Source organism: Haliotis rubra, unplaced genomic scaffold (assembly GCF_003918875.1).
Source record: "Haliotis rubra isolate DU_JTF1 unplaced genomic scaffold, ASM391887v1 Scf50, whole genome shotgun sequence".
Classification (NCBI taxonomy): domain Eukaryota; kingdom Metazoa; phylum Mollusca; class Gastropoda; order Lepetellida; family Haliotidae; genus Haliotis; species Haliotis rubra.
Window position 1 is genome coordinate 3,189,861 of NW_025767191.1, and position 17,302 is coordinate 3,207,162.

Consider the following 17,302-nt stretch of genomic DNA (forward strand, 5'->3'; position numbering starts at 1 on the left):
AGTGAGTGTAGTTTTATGTCGCCTTTAGCATTATTCCAGCAATATCACATACTGTACCCATGAGGGGAATCAAACCCTGGTAGTAGTATAAATATTCCAATAATACTTCAAGTCATTTATAATTGTACTTTATTGACTATGACCAAAATTACCACCGACAGGCTTAGAAAACAATTTACAATAGACCGTTGATATTAACAAGCCACAAAACGCCAAGCTCGGACAAACAATACAACCAGCCTCGGGATACAATCTCTTAATGGTGGAGTATAGTGGCTCTCAGTATTAATTGTGATGGAAATATACATTTATTGGTCCTGTAACGTTTTTATCGACAAAATGCTTTCAAGTTATTATTCCTTAAATATGCCACACTGAGAGTAATTTTGGTCAGTTAATGGCCTGATGTCTGACGTAGCAGCTGGATAGTATCTGTCTGAAGCGCGAGGAGTCTCAGGGACTGACCTTAGGTCCAACGGTCAAGTACAAGCTATATGGCCAGGGTTACGTCAAAATGTGTTAAGGATATTATCATTAGGTCATATTTTATATGACTGCTATCTTACACATATATGTTTGTTGTGTAACGACACACTCAGTAATATTCCATCTATATGGCGACGGTCTGTAAATAATTGTGTCTGGACCAGACGATCCGGTGATCAACAGCATGAGCACCGATCTACTATATGTGTATTGATTTGTTTGATAAATACATTATAAAGTTTAAAAAATGACTTTTTGCAGTTCTGTATAACAGGTTGGTTGGTTGGTTGTTTGACACCTCACTCAGCAATATTCCAGCTATATGGCGGCGGTCTGTATATAATGGAGTCTGGACCAGACAATCCAGTGATCAACAGCATGAGCATCGATCTGCGCATCTACAAAAGAACTATAAGGACATGCTGTGGATAAATGATGTTGGAAAAGCAGGAAATACTGTGAGAATATTCACAATAATTTACCCACTATCACGAAACTGGGTCATTTAGCATCCGTTCTACATGCTCATCCATATTGAAATAGTGCCTGCTGCACAACTAATCTCTAGTTATTAATAATTTGAATACTGTAACTGTTAAATATTTACCGCTTACCGCTCATTAATTTCAAATCTGCTGTTGTATCACTCTCATTTGATCTGTATGAGGGCATACCCAGTTAGTTTCAGATCTGGAAATGTATCATGAGAGTCGGAACCTTCCTGACCTATGCCGGTTTACTGTTTGCTGGCGTCGATTATTGAATCGCGTGTTTTAAGTGCCATTAATATAGACATCTACACAGAAAACGCAATGAATATAATCATTTGCAAACTCCCGGTTCATGCATACAAGTCACATCAACTGAGCTGTTGTGCAAACGGCCGTTAACCTAACACTACCCCCACTCTCACCGCTAACACAACCACCACCGCCCCCACCACCACCCCCATCCCAAACCCACGATAACACAGAGAATCCCTTCTACACACAGAGTGACTTTTAAACAGACCCTTAGTGTAAGTGCTCGCTCGCAAAACCGAAATAAATCCAATCCTACTCACTCACTTGAATGCATATTTGAATTAATTATTTATTAAATAAACCAAACAATTAGGCCAACATGCGTCCCTCCACCCACCCACCCCCAACCTCCCTTCCCACGCAAACCCACCCTATTTCTAATCTAAGTTCTCCCCACCCATGAAGGTCCGGGTTAGGATGTACCTTCAGTAACCCATGCTTGTAGTAAGAGGCGACTAACGGGATTAGGTGGTAAGGCTTGCTGACTTTGTTGACACATATCATCGGTTCCCAATTGTGCAGATCGATGTTCATGCTGTTGATCACTGTGTTGTCTGGTCCAGACTCGATTATTTACAGACCGGCACCATATAGCTGGAATATTGCTGAGTGCGGCGTAAAACTAAAGTCACTCACTCTGAGTTCCCCCAAACGAAAGGTAAAGACTTTTCATGACACACAATGTATTTTGACTTCCGTGCAGGCAGTGTATGGTGTTAGTGGAGGGAGGGAGCGTAGCGACCTTTGGTCCTTTTCAAGTTAAGGTTAGAAATCACTCCCTTTCCTATGAAACCCTCCTAAAGGGCATTCTAATACGACAGACAACTTTTTGATCAGATATGCCATGAATACCGTTGGTGAATCCTAAAACGTCAGACAACATCAAAAGATCAGAGTATAATATTTTCTTCCTGATATTATCATTCATGTTTCTATACTTGATGCAGTCGACATTTCACCATGAAGTATCACAGTCAGATCACAGTTTGGCTGACGTGTGAAGAAAATGGCGTTACCCATGGCTTTGTACTGCCACGCTGAATGTAGTTACAGAACACGTCTATGATTGGGCCTTGCCCTCGCGTTAAGCCCCTCTCCGGAAAGAAGTCGGACTCAATTCTATTTGATCATGTTTGAAATCGATGTTAGGATGTTTTTGTAGGTTCCCGTTAACTGCAGATTCCGTTCAGCGATCCATTACATGTTGACATGATATTCACACTTCGTCCCCTCTCTTCCTGAACCTTGAAAGCATGCAATATAACAGATTGACATTATAAATACTGATGTAGGGGAACATGTGTTGCCCATAACGCCCAAACCATGTATATCAAAATAGGATATGTCAATCACATAAAATGTTTGAAACCGTTTGCTTCCGGATGACAGTTTTGGGTAATAAACTGTATGTTACGTTGCCAAGTTTGTGAGTGATCAATCTGTAATAACTAAATCAAATGATTAGATTTCATAGACACAATGACTGAGTATCTTGAAAACTCACATTTTATACAGAATATAAAACAATTCGTTATAAGCTGTCATGTCATCATAACCAGTTGATGCTGTCATCAAAGGAGGAACCGAGTACATCGTATGCCCCGGCATAAAGTTAAAATATTATTGGTGACGGAATAGAGAGACTGGATAAAAAGTAATTTATCTTCTGTCATTTATTGTATCAGGAAGTATATATTTAGTCCACAGATGTTCTCCACTTTGAAAAATAAAATCAAGTAATCATGATCTGGTTGAACCGAGAGTCGAACCCATGACAAGCGGATCCTGTCGCAGTTCATCATACTCCTTTTTCGTCATCGTGTTAAACACGAGAAGTGACATGTCGATTCCAGCATATGTTTCAAAGACATTTCTCTCAAACATTTATTCCTTGACCTTTAGATTCTTCAACTTTTGATTTTTAAATAGATGAACTTAATGTTTTAAATTTCGTACAAGTTTTTCTTGTCGTTAAATGTTCTCATTCACGGTAATTTTATTCATTTTCCCAATAATCGCTTTTTGAGTAGAATCTAATTACAAACAAAAATCAATAGTCTGCGATGAAATAAGCATACATTTCTTTCAAAATGCTTTAATAATCGATGTGTACTTTAAATGTCACATTCTTTTCATATTCTCTCAATCTGTTCTTTAAATAACATCTTCAATTTGTTCAATTTCAGTTGTCAAAGCGCTCTCATCTTGGCCCTCATTCTGTGTTAACTGATTCCATTTGGCGTGGTGTTTTTACCAATATCAGAATGTTTTGGTAGGGTGGCTTTGTGTCATACATTTCAAAGCTATCAATCAACCGTTGACAGCTCGTGATCATCTCCGATATCGTCATAACTTTTTGGAAATGGTGATTTTAACTTGTCTCTTGCTCAGTCCGTCACATTACGCCTGATTCTTAGAATCTGAAAGTGTCGGTACCAGCGCGAGGCATCCTTCTCTGTTCACAAGCTCTTGACGATCGATAGGCTGTAAGATACCTTGTGCTGGCCAGACGATGTGTCTTGGACACTTTAGAGAATCTATGTTCTAGAGTTACCTCCCGTGTGTTATATTCCCGCCAAAAGGAATATAGTTGCAGGAGGATTTAGTTGTATTCTATTTGTACCGCAGCATGACTGGAATATATCAACAAAACCTTACAGAATCTTTCAAACTTAATAAATAGGGTTAATAACTTTCTTAAAATTATTATCTAACATCCAGGAAACACAAAGAGAATTGATGTCATCGGATTCATATGTTATACCTTTTGCCTCCTATGAATCTGTTTGGGCAGTGAGATTACCTATTCATTAGCCTAGACATGTTAAATTGATCAATTGTGTGGCATTATGTGTAAGAAAACAAGAAAGGTTTGCAAATTGGTCACTCATAGATCTTTATTTACTTTTTAACATTATATTCATCAAATGTAATGAAGCAAGTTATCTTTCTGAGGTGAGGTGAATTTGGGTTTAACGTCGTGCTTGAGAATATTTCGCTCATATGACGACGTAGTTATCTTTCTGAAGTTGCGCGAGAGCCTGGGGAAAATTATGACTGTATTGAGCCCTTGCCGTGCCAAGTCTTCTCAGAAGGTGCAAAAAAATTCGTACAGAGTTGCGTCCCTTGGGAAAATCTATTATGTGACGTTCTATAAATAACTGAGTTGGAACAGACAATCCAATGATTGACATTATGAACAACGATCGCTAAGGAAGGGAGATACAATGACATCCGTCAATTAAGTCAGAGAGTCTAACAATCCGATCCCGTTAGTTGCCTTTTATGGCAAGCATGATGTGCTGAAGACATTCCCTTTACCTTCACTTCACGAGTAAACAGTAGACCCTGCCTTTTTCAACCCCAGTGGTTATGGACCGGGTTCGATTCCCCTCGTGGATACAACATGTGCTGTCCATTGTTGGTGTCACTTGCCGTGATACTGCTGGAATATTGCTTAAAGCCGCGTGAAACCTTCTTCACTAACTCTGCTCTGAAAACGCACTTGGTTCTTGTAACAACTACTACGCGTGTTTATAATACCTGCTTGATATTTGCAGCCAGTCCTTGGGTCAATGGATATGCACATTTAAGTGTCAATAATGGATTGATTTGTCTTCCTTACATATTTAAGTATGTTATCTATCGCGGTTTTCCTTTGATTCCGTGGTACTCACCGTCTTGGACGGAGAGCGCCCGCTGTATACTGGCGGACCTCCAACGGATCACTCGCTACAGTCATCACCTTTCACCCAACCCCAACCAGAGGCGTGATCCCAAAGTGATTTTTGTGACAGGAGATAGTAAAGGGGTGTGTTGGCCAAATATTGGTGTCTGTTGTAGTTCTGTAACACTGTCTATAATTCACACGTGGGAGATCCTACGAACCTAACTCAAAGTGTCTGAATATTCTGTAAGCGACAACTCCGCAGTGAGAACTTGTCAATGACCAGTCTGGACTCTTAGACTGCAATAATACAATTAGGCCTGCTGAAGTTACTATTCATGTCGAATACTTCGTCATGGCAGACTTTCATAGTTAAACCCCGTTTGGATTGCATGTACTTGTGACTGGTACCACCGGTTGAGCACACCGCGAACACCTTTGACCATCATGATCAAGACTCATCTGTTTTCACCGCATTATGACTAGCTACTAGTCCCTCATTGTATATATGAATATTATCCACCCACTTTGTTAGCGCTTTGAGCATGGGCCTTGTGCATGGAAAAGGCGCATTATAAGTTCACATTTATTATATTATTATTATTAGTTCTGTATAAAATTTACATGTTAATGATATAGTAGGAATCTTACCATCGGTTCTACTGTTAGGTGAGTGAGTTTAGTTTTACGCCGCACTCGGCAATATTCCAGTTATATGGCGGCGGTATGTAAATAATCGAGTCTGGGTCGGACAATCCAGTGATCAACAGCATGAGCAATTGGGATATACTTTTAGGAACGATGTCTTATAGTAATAATATGTTGAAGCTGATGTTAATATGCGTGTATATTTTCTGTTTTTATGTGAAGTAAGTGACGTTTCCAATTTGGCATGAAGTTTCACCTTTACATGTATGACTGTGAGTTCGAAATTTACTATGAATAAGTACTCCTCACATCTACAGCAAGTGTTGTTGGATGGCCACAGTCTATCATCTACAAAAAATGTTTCTTTCACTTCCTACAAACATTGTTTCAACATCCTTTGTTTCGTTTTAACGTCATTTGGCGTTTTTCGGTTCCTGAATTTAAAGAACCTCCCAATTATTGTTTCCTCACGCAAACAGCGAAACAGCTGAGGCAAGGAAAAAGTCGTCCAATGGTCCCTTGGCGTTTGTCCCACTGTTATTCTTAGGTCCATGCTATGTTCATTAAAATTCTCCACTCGAGTTAGATGTATACATTCATGGTTTATGCAAAGCATTTCAAATAGAAGTTAAGGCCTATGTATATGCGGTTTTTAGACTTTTCCAAGCATAGTACAACCTGCCGATTCTTCAACAAACGCAGATCAAATCTCAAGGAATTTTTGTTTACCCAAATACATAAGCACGGAAAGTAAGGTTATTGTAAATTCTAATTATATCTGACAATTATTCATGAATATTTTAAATACAGCCGTGCTTCAATCGTTGTAACAGCATTAACACATGTTCAATTATTTCCATGAACCCGTATTCAGTCATTTCAGTGTTATATCACATGAGATTAGGCAGGGGTAGTGTTATGATTCCGACTTTATTACATTGTTTTCGTCATCCGTACGTACGTAAGTGATTGGGTGAGTGAGCGTGTTTTTTACGCCGCTTTTTACAATATTCGAGCAATATCACGGCTGGGGACACCAGAAATGGGCTTCACACATTGTACCCATGTGGGTAATCGAACCCGGGTCTTCAACGTGACGAGCGAACGCTTTAACCACAAGACTACCCAACCGCCCCCGTACGTACGTAAGAGCGTTATGCTTGATACATGTGCCTTTAAACAGCCCACGGAGTTTGTGAAAGAACGTTGCAGGTTGCCACGTAAAGACGGTGCTTCACTGCAGGCAGTGCTCGGTAACTTAATCAACTTAGCGTACCGTTAATCACGTGCAGTCGTGTTAATTAACACTCTCTTTGTGGCGCATGGGAAAACCTGGCTACACAGAGCACGACGACTCATGGTTGTCTTCCATTCATCATTCCGCATATAGTTAAAAACACGAAAATTGACAACTTTGCAGTTCGTGTTGTTAAATTATGTTTAAATATCTCAGTTTAATGTGCGAATGCTTAAAACAAACACCCATGTGCCGAAGTTGAAGGGACCTAAATATTTCGTTCTTTCTGTCTCATTTTGTTTTGTCGCCATCTTAATCTCACCGCCCCCTCCCCACTCTCTAAACAGTGATCATTATGAGATATTTCGCCACCCCTTCCCATATTTCCCCTAAATGTACATGTTGCATCCATTTAAACTTAATATTATTTTGTTTGTACACACGATCAAAGACATTCTGGTATTTCATCATTTAATAGACTTGATGAAGCTGTAATGCCAACGTTGTTCTCTGCTGTGCTGGTGTCTGTAGTGTTGTTAAGACATCTCCTTAACCCTTCTTTATGGGGGACACTGTGGGAGGTGACATATAAGAGGTTTACATTTCAAATATTACCAATCTGCTTATAACAGCATCTCTCTATTTGTCTGCATCGTGTTCCGCCACCGAGCACTTAATACCGAGTTCAGAGAGACGCGGACCTGGGAGAAGACAACCACTACAAAGGCATGCGATTGGTCCGGACCGTGGCTGTCAATTAGTGGTTTCAGCAAGCTTGAGTGCTTCCCAATTTCAATAGCCGATATTTATGATTGATGCTGCACAAAAGTCGACTGGGATTTGAAATGTAGACTCATAGTTATCACACTGTGTGCAGTGTCAAATTATTGATGAATCAGACATAGTCAAAGGTCATTGCGAGAAATTGCTTGTTCTGTTTGGAGTGGCGGCGTTCGTCTTGCGTCATGCTGTTATACTGGGCAAGCTTTGTTAGACATGATTCCCTTGTGTAAACTTGCCCTTTTGATTATTGACATGGATTTTTGATTGAAAACCAAATATAAACAACTGACGCACGTTCGTGTTTAATGGGACTAAGGTTAAGGTACTATTCAAACTTTGAAATCATATTATTTTCATAAAACTACGAATCCCTAAAACTAACAGTTCTGTTTTACAAGGATTGGGACATGCATCATTACAAATCCTTGCTTTCTTATAACAGAACAAGGGGCGGTGGGGTAGCCTAGTGGTTAAAGCGTTGGCTCGTCACGCGGAAGACCCGGGTTCGAATCCCCACATGGGTACAATGTGTGAAGCCCATTTCTGGTGTCCCCCGCCGTGATGTTGCTGGAATATTGCTAAAAGCGGCGTCAAACCAAACGCAGTCAGTCAGTCAGTACAACAGAACAAGAGGATGGTGCGCTAGGAAGTGTTCACAATGACGGACGATTAAATGGCCATGGTCGTGTAGTTTCCGATAGCCAAACATTCTCCATGAATAATTGATACCAATTTCACACCGGTTTTGTTTTAGGGAAATGTGATTCAAACACAGCGGGCTCAGACAGACAAGCCTTAGTCTAGACTAATAACAAAAAATAGCTTAAACCTATCTAATAAAACAAGCTTACCTAACAGCGTGTCAGGTACTTACAGAAAGACCTTGTTAACTAGCTAACTGTTGCTAATAACCCACATAATATGCTTCACTATTTATCTTTTCAGCTCTGTGTGAACTCGAGCCCCAGTTTAACAGTACACCTGAGCACCTGAGGATAAAGCAGGGATCTCGAGCCGTCCTGCCTTGTTCTGTGGTATACATAGGAGGCCACCAGGTAACAATGTAACTCGGGTAATACACGTGAAGGCAGTTCTTCTTGTGGCTCCAAGCAGACAGATAATGGTTCCGATGGATGGATACTTTCATATTTTTCTGCCAGTTCAAACAAAAAACTTCACCATCTAGCTTCAGTAATGATAGTGTGATGAGATTTTCACCTGTACATCATGTAATATTATTTAACATCATGTGTGTTTCTTAAATATGATTACTATAAGGAATGCATTGTCCTACTACCTTAAGATAGAGAAACCATTACCACAAACCTGTCAACACTACCAAAGGTGATGTCAGTTTTGTCTGAGAAAACACGTTTCTTGACGATAAATGATAAACCGGATCTTCCGTCCAGTCTGTTAAAAAACACTCAAAATGTATATTAATTCATCCGTTTTGATTAATCATGCTCATAAAAATGAGCAAAATTTGAACCTTAAATGAACACGAACCACTGATATGTTATTCATAAACTAACCATGGTTAAAATGGGCAGTGATGATGTACATGTCACCTATCTTGATTATAACGGATAAATGTCTATTCGTCAGTCGCTTATGATACAGACGGGTGTGTGGATATATTGCGGTAAAAATTACAAACAATCCTCACCAGTTAAATTATCTTCCCCCCCCAACGACCCTCAAAACAAAACAAGAAAATAGAACGCCCAAGCTTATAAAGGATACAGCCAACTAACCGACCAACCGACGACCACGTTAGATGGACATCAGGCCCCACTTCACAAAACCTTCTTAAGCGCTACAGATGTTGTACTTTCAGCATATAATCAATAGCGCATCCTCCAGGTGTATGCAAATAGAATTTCTAAAAACGGTTCCGAAGCCGTTCGTACAATGACCGCCAGTTCTTTACAGCACAGCACGTGAGAGAAAAAATTAATCATGTTTTAGATAATTGTAATATGAATCTCAATCATTGGTTTTCACTTGAGGGTATGCTGACTTATTTGTAGAAATGTGTGCATCTGACAAGCCAAATTAATAATGTTAACTAACATTTGGGAGACGTTGTCATTAAGTGGTGTTTTACGTCTCAGTGGACACGGACTTGCCACCAGTTTTAATTTCTCTCTCGACATGCCGCTAATTGTGTTTCTATTTTGCTCTTTTCGTATCGATCTCTGTGTTAACAAAACCAAACTTTGGCTAATTTAATGTGTGACACAAACGCAACTGTGATAATTACTTTAGATAGTTTTTCCCTTCCTCGATATTCTGTTTGTCCACCATTACGTTGTAATATTAGATATTTGATATTATAATTTGATTATTTTCCCTGCGTTGGGCGTATTGGTGCAGCTGAAGTTTGTCAAGTTGCATCTGGGTAGTTTTATTGAAACAACATTGGGCATCTAATGCCTCATCTGTTCAACTGTTCTTGTCAAACAAAATATTTCATTTTTGCTCTTGTATCGTATCAACGATGATACTGTGTTTGTGCCGATGAATAATGCAAAACATTAGCAGTAGTAGTACGTAGTAAAAGTAGTAGTGGTAGTGGTAGTATTAGAAGCAGAAGTAACAATAGAAGTAGTAGTAGAAGAAGTAATAGTAGAGTAGTAGTAACAGTAGAAGTTGTAGTAGCAATAGTAAACAGTAGTAGTAACAGCAGCAGTAGCAGTAGCAGCAGTCGTACTGGTAGGAATAGTAGACGCACTAGTAGTAACAATAGCAGTAGTAGTAACAGTAGAAGTAATAGTAGTACTAGCAGCAGAAGTACTGCCATTAGCAGCAGCAGCAGCAGTAGTAGTAGTAGCAGCAGTCGTACTGGTAGTAACAGTAGACGCACTAGTAGTAACAATAGCAGTAGTAGTAACAGTAGAAGTAATAGTAGTACTAGCAGCAGAAGTACTGCCATTAGCAGCAGCAGCAGCAGTAGTAGTAGTAGTAGTAGTAGCAGCAGTCGTACTGGTAGTAACAGTAGACGCACTAGTAGTAACAATAGCAGTAGTAGTAACAGTAGAAGTAATAGTAGTACTAGCAGCAGAAGTACTGCCATTAGCAGCAGCAGCAGCAGTAGTAGTAGTAGTAGTAGCAGCAGCAGTCGTACTGGTAGTAACAGTAGACGCACTAGTAGTAACAATAGCAGTAGTAGTAACAGTAGAAGTAATAGTAGTACTAGCAGCAGAAGTACTGCCATTAGCAGCAGCAGCAGCAGTAGTAGTAGTAGTAGTAGTAGCAGCAGTCGTACTGGTAGTAACAGTAGACGCACTAGTAGTAGCACAGCAGCAGTAGTAGTAACAGTAGAAATAATAGTAGTACTAGCAGCAGAAGTACTGCCATTAGCAGCAGCAGCAGCAGTAGTAGTAGTAGTAGTAGTAGCAGCAGTCGTACTGGTAGTAACAGTAGACGCACTAGTAGTAACAATAGCAGTAGTAGTAACAGTAGAAGTAATAGTAGTACTAGCAGCAGAAGTACTGCCATTAGCAGCAGCAGCAGCAGCAGCAGTAGTAGTAGTAGTAGTAGCAGCAGTCGTACTGGTAGTAACAGTAGACGCACCTAGTAGTAACAATAGCAGTAGTAGTAACAGTAGAAGTAATAAGTAGTACTAGCAGCAGTAGTACTGCCATTAGCGCAGCAGCAGCAAGCAGCAGTAGTAGTAGTAGTAGTAGTAGCAGCAGTCGTACTGGTAGTAACAGTAGACGCACTAGTAGTAACAATGGCAGCAATAGTAGTAGTAGTAGCAATAGTGCATTAGCAGCAGTAGTAGTAGTAGTAGTAGCTAGTCAGCAGTAGACGCACTGTAAGCAGTTGCTGTAGCAGTAGCAGTTGCAGTAGTAGTAAAGGTAGACGTTGTAGTAGCAGTAGTGGATGTTGTAGGAGGAGGAGTGGTAGTGGTAGTGCTACAAATGATTTAACATATAGCACCAGTTATGATAGTACTTATTAGATGTAACTATCAGAGTTTGCTAAACGAGTAATGGTAATGACTAACATGCAGGTTATATGAGATACTTTACGTCATAATCAACATTACTGATGCATATAAATAATTCATATTAACCAAATGCTAATCGTTTTGGGGGAGTTATTTTAGTTTTCTTTTATTATTAATATTCCGAATAAGTTTAATACAAGCATACAGAAGAATATGTGTACATTGGTATAAATAACAGCTTGTGGCCTCAACAGAGATAAAATACATTAAATATAAATATCAACAGAAATATGTTTTGGTTAAATAGTTATTCAGGATTAAATACTGGGAAGAGAGGAAATCATTTGGTTGAGAAGCTTTCAGAATTATTATTTCTTCTGGAAATAAATTTTTCAGTGGTGAAGATGTTTTTCAATATCCTTAAGCAATTTTTCCAAAGGCTCTTACCTAAAATGGGCTCTTACCCAAAACAAATCAAAGTGTTTGTCAAATCAACTTCTTGAATACTTTCCGTAATCCACTGTTCAAGTTTCTTCCAGAAAGTTTTGGTTTCATCACATTCCCAATATACATGGCATAAGGTCTCATTAGAAACATTACAAAAAGAGCATATTGTATTGTCAACAAGATTCATTATAGAAAGTTCTTTTTAGGTGTGGACAATTCCGTGGAGAAATGTAAATTGAAAATCTAACAGTTTCACATCTTTTAAATTCTTTCTGCAAATATAAAAAGTCTTATGCCAATCAAAATTAATACAATCAAATAATGTTTCCAATTTCTGGCAAATATGAGGGTAACATTTTCATATAACAATTTATCATAGAATAACCTTGATCCTTTCCTTGGGGATATAAAATCCCGTTGAAGAGAATTTATATCAAGATCATTGTATGTTTATGTATCCATATTCCTTTATAGACTTTTTCCAAGGCTCAGGTAAAATAAAAATAAACATAACATAACATATACATAACATAACATAACATCTAAACGTGTACCTCGTATATCAAATTTAAGCTTCAAATCTTCAAAGGATATAAACCCATGTTCATCGCAAAAATCCTTGATTAAAATAAAATCTGAGTGTATAGTTTCATGGCGTTTACAAAGGTCTTAACATTAGTCATCATGCGTTCTCTCTCTCTCTCACACACACACACACACACACACACACACACACACACACACACACACACACACACACACACACACACACACACACACACACACACAAACAAACAAACAAACCAAAACACACACACACACGGAAAAAGATTCCACTATTGGAAAAAAGGGAAAACAGAGGTGACAGTTATAAGAATGGATCAGTGATGACACCAGATGTTCGAAGTTGAGTAAAATTACAAGTATTGTTAAATATGTATAAGATAACAAGCAGTAAAAACATAATTCAATAAGTGACAGTCAAGCACAAGTATAGTATTATAGTATATGTACAGAACTACGATGGAATATCCGATGATACAGATTTTTCTGTGCGTGTATGGTGAGTGAGTGAGTTTAGTTTTACGTCGCCCTCAGCAATATTCCAGCTATATGGCGCCGGTCTGTAAATAATCGAGTCTGGACCAGACAATCCAGTGATCAGCAGCATGAGCATCGATCTACGCAACTGGGATACGATGATATGTGTCAACCAAGTCAGCGAGCCTGACCACCCGATCCCGTGTGCTTAAATGGGGAAAAGAGCAGTGAAACTTAAAGGTGTGACGATACAGAAATTTCACGATATGATACATATCGCGATATCTTGGAACGATACGATTCGATACGATGCATATCACGATATGCTATCTTTAGTTATTTTCTTTAAAAAGGTGTATTTTGATAACAAGTAACAGTGTAAATTTTTACAAGGTCAACGATACATATCACGATACGAAAAAAAGTATCGATATATTTATTGTCAGAAAAAGTATCACGATTATCGATACTAGGATATATCGTCACAGCTCTAGTGAAAATATATAAATGGCACCTGGTGTTCGGAAAAGCACGTTCTTCCCTAACCGTGAAATCAATTACTACATAAGCAATGTGTCTATGACCGCATGGTTCCAGCACCACCTACAACTACAGAATGTCTCACGTGTATACGACTTTGAAGGGCAAACTGTCCATATTGCTTGAGCCCATGGCCATTCGTTATATTATATGGGCATGTTGGTCATACATAACGTCTTGTTTGTACCCACCGCTCTCAAACTACATGCTGTAGTCCCCAAGATATGCCCATATTATTTCACCCCCATTGCTGATGGAATGTACAATTAATTCATCACAGGATGTTTATGACAGTGAATGTGTTTTGCGCCGTCATGGCAAATAGATTACGGGTAGTTTTTGCTGAATGGGTTTTCACCTAATGCATGTTCTTATAGCCTACATACCTTCTTCTTCTGAACACCTTTGTAGCTTCTGCCGTGGTATTTGCGTCACCTCAGATATCGAGGTTCTGTGCTCGGAAGGCTATAAACATGCTGCCATGTTTTCACAGTTAGCCATGGGATGACATCAGTGCTGTGATATCCAAACGATCACGACTTTATCTTATTTATATTCAGATAACAGAACAGATTGTTGTTACGTGCTATTTGTTTTGTTGTTGTTGTTTTGGTTTTGGTTTTTTTAGGGGGTGTTTTTGTTTGTTTGTTTTGATTGTTTTTTTTGTTTTTTTTGTTTTGTTTTTTTGGGGGGGTGTGCGCAAAATAGTTTGCTAGGGATCTATTCAAAGCCCAGAATCCCCAAATAGTTTATATTCATTATTTTGTGGAGTCCAGTATTCATAATGAAGGTGATTCTTTAGAATAAGTATAAAATAATGTTATGGCTGTAGTGTAGTGTACAAGTAACAGTCATGGTTTGATGAACGGGTCATGGCTGTAGTGTAATGTACAAGTAATAGTCATGGTTTGATGAACGGGTTATGCCTGTGGTGTAATGTACAAGTAACAGTCATGGTTTGATGGCTTGATGAACAAGTAATAGGTTATTATGATGTAGTGTACAAGTAATAGTCATGGTTTGATGATGGGGTTATGCCTGTGGTGTAATGCGTACAAGCAGTCATGGTTTGTGAAGGGGATGTAATGTACAAGTAACAGTCATGGTTTGATGATGGGGTTATGCCTGTGGTGTAATGTACAAGTAACAGTCATGGTTTGATGAAGGGTCATGGCTGTTATGCCTGATGGTAGTATGGTTTGATGTACAAGTAACAGTCATGGTTTGATGAAGGGGTTATGGCTGTGATGTAATGTGATGTACAAGTAACAGTCATGGTTTGATGATGATGGGGTTATCTGTGGTGTAATGTACAAGTAACAGCATGGTTTGTGGTGGATGTACAAGTAACAGTCATGGTTTGATGATGGGGTCATGGCTGTGGTGTAATGTACAAGTAACAGTCATGGTTTGATGATGGGGTTATGCCTGTGGTGTGATGTACAAGTAATTGTCATGGTTTGATGAACGGGTTATGCCTGTGGTACAAGTAGTCATGGTTTGATGATGGGGTTATGCCTGTGGTTAATGTACAAGTAACAGTGAGTTTGATGAAGGGGTTATGGCTGTGTACAAGTAACAGTCATGGTCATGGTTTGATGAAAGGGTTATGCCTGTGGTGTAATGTGAGTAACAGTCATGGTTTGATGGGTTATGCCTGTGGTGTAATGTACAATGATGAAGGGGTTATGGCTGTGGTGTAATGTACAAGTAATAGTCATGGTTTGATGATGGGGTTATGCCTGTGGTGTAATGTACAAGTAACAGTCATGGTTTGATGAACGGGTTATGCCTGTGGTGTAATGTACAAGTAACAGTCATGGTTATAGCCTTGATGTAATGTACAAGTAACAGTCATGGTTTGATGACCGGGTTATGCCTGTGGTGTAATGTACAAGTAACAGTCATGGTTTGATGAACGGGTTATGCCTGTGGTGTAATGTACAAGTAATAGTCATGGTTTGATGAACGGGTTATGGCTGTGGTGTAATGTACAAGTAACAGTCATGGTTTGATGAAGGGGTTATGGCTGTGGTGTGATGTACAAGTAACAGTCATGGTTTGATGAAGAGGTTATGCCTGTAGTGTGATGTACAAGTAATAGTCATGGTTCGACGAATGTGGTTTTAAAATACTGGTATTAATATAACCATTTCAAATAATGGTCGTGTTTTGATTTTTGAGTGATGGCTGTGATATAATGTACAAGTAATGGTCCTGGCAACAGTTATCCAGTTGGCTCTCGTTGTACTTCCAGGTTGTGTGGTCGAGTCCTCGGAAGACACTTATAAGCTTGGAGGACCGGCGTTTGATAGATGATCAGAGGATCAGCGTAGAGCGACCCTACATCAAGGAATGGAATCTCCACATCAGGAACGTCCGTTATAACGACAGCGGGACATACAAGTGTGAAATCAACACAGACCCCATACAGTTTAAGGAAGTTACACTGGCAGTTGTAGGTGAGTAGTACAGGTGAAACCCTTGTCACGAAAATAGATCTCACTCTGCTTTGTAACTGAGTAGACAGGTGAAACTCCTGTCACATAGATCTCACCCTAAGTTGTAACTGAGTAAAACAGGTGAAACCCTTGTCACATGCATAGATCACACCCTAAGTTGTAACTGAGTAAACAGATGAAATCCCTGTCACATATATAGATCTCACCCTAAATTGTAATTGAATAAACAGGTGAAATCCTTGTCACATATATAGATCTCACCCTATGTTGTAATTGAGTAAACAGGTGAAATCCCTGTCACATATATAGATCTCACCCTAAGTTGTAATCTCACCCTAAGTTGTAACTGAGGTAAACAGGTGAAATGAAACCCTTGTCACATATATAGATCTCACCCTAAGTTGTAACTGAGTAAACAGGTGAAATCCCTGTCACATATATAGATCTCACCCTAAGTTGTAACTGAGTAAACAGGTGAAATCCCTGTCACATATATAGATCTCACCCTAAGTTGTAACTGAGTAAACAGGTGAAATCCCTGTCCCTTATATAGATCTCACCCTAAGTTGTAACTGAGTAAACAGGTGAAACCCTTGTCACATATATAGATTTCACCCTAAGTTGTAATTGAGTAAACAGGTGAAACCCTTGTCACATATATAGATTTCACCCTAAGTTGTAATTGAGTAAACAGGTGAAACCCTTTTCACATAGATCTGACCCTGTGTTCAGAATTTGAGGGGTAGGGTGTACGGGCATCTCTCCTTGTATAGAGGTGATACTCACAGTATTGATGGGGAATGCGCTTTGTGTAACAGTACCTAAAATTCCCATGTCTAATAGCACGATGTCCGAACACGAACGGGCATTGATACATACCGATCCTTGTTCCATTGGCTGTTACGACTAGCGAGAGAGATAAATTAAAACAAAATATCCAGCAAAAAATTAGAAACGACAGAACATAACTAATCCCCTTCAAATGAACACGTGTCATCTATAAATGCTTTTCTCGTCGAGTGAGTGAGTGAATGATGCGTGTTCCATCATTCTCTTTATCAACCCCACAACAGTAAATCAATAGACGGCATAAAGAACGCCAGAGGTAATCAATTTGAACGTGTAACCACTGCTTCATCTTCATTGAGGGGAACATATAATGCGGTTAGTACACCAACAGGAAACATATGTTTCCTTTACTGTGGGAAAACTGAAAAAACTCTGACATTT

The 17,302-nt window shown here is 39.2% G+C and overlaps 1 protein-coding gene across 1 annotated transcript in view; it reads left to right on the top strand.

Annotated features, from left to right (window-relative positions):
• LOC124291844 (lachesin-like) overlaps positions 1 to 17,302 on the top strand; it is a 65,477-nt gene that overhangs the window by 41,731 nt on the left and 6,444 nt on the right. The window contains exons 2-3 of the mRNA XM_046728914.1: positions 8,570 to 8,679; positions 15,868 to 16,072. Coding sequence (XP_046584870.1) covers positions 8,570 to 8,679; positions 15,868 to 16,072 — 315 coding nt within the window. The remainder of the gene's footprint in view (positions 1 to 8,569; positions 8,680 to 15,867; positions 16,073 to 17,302) is intronic.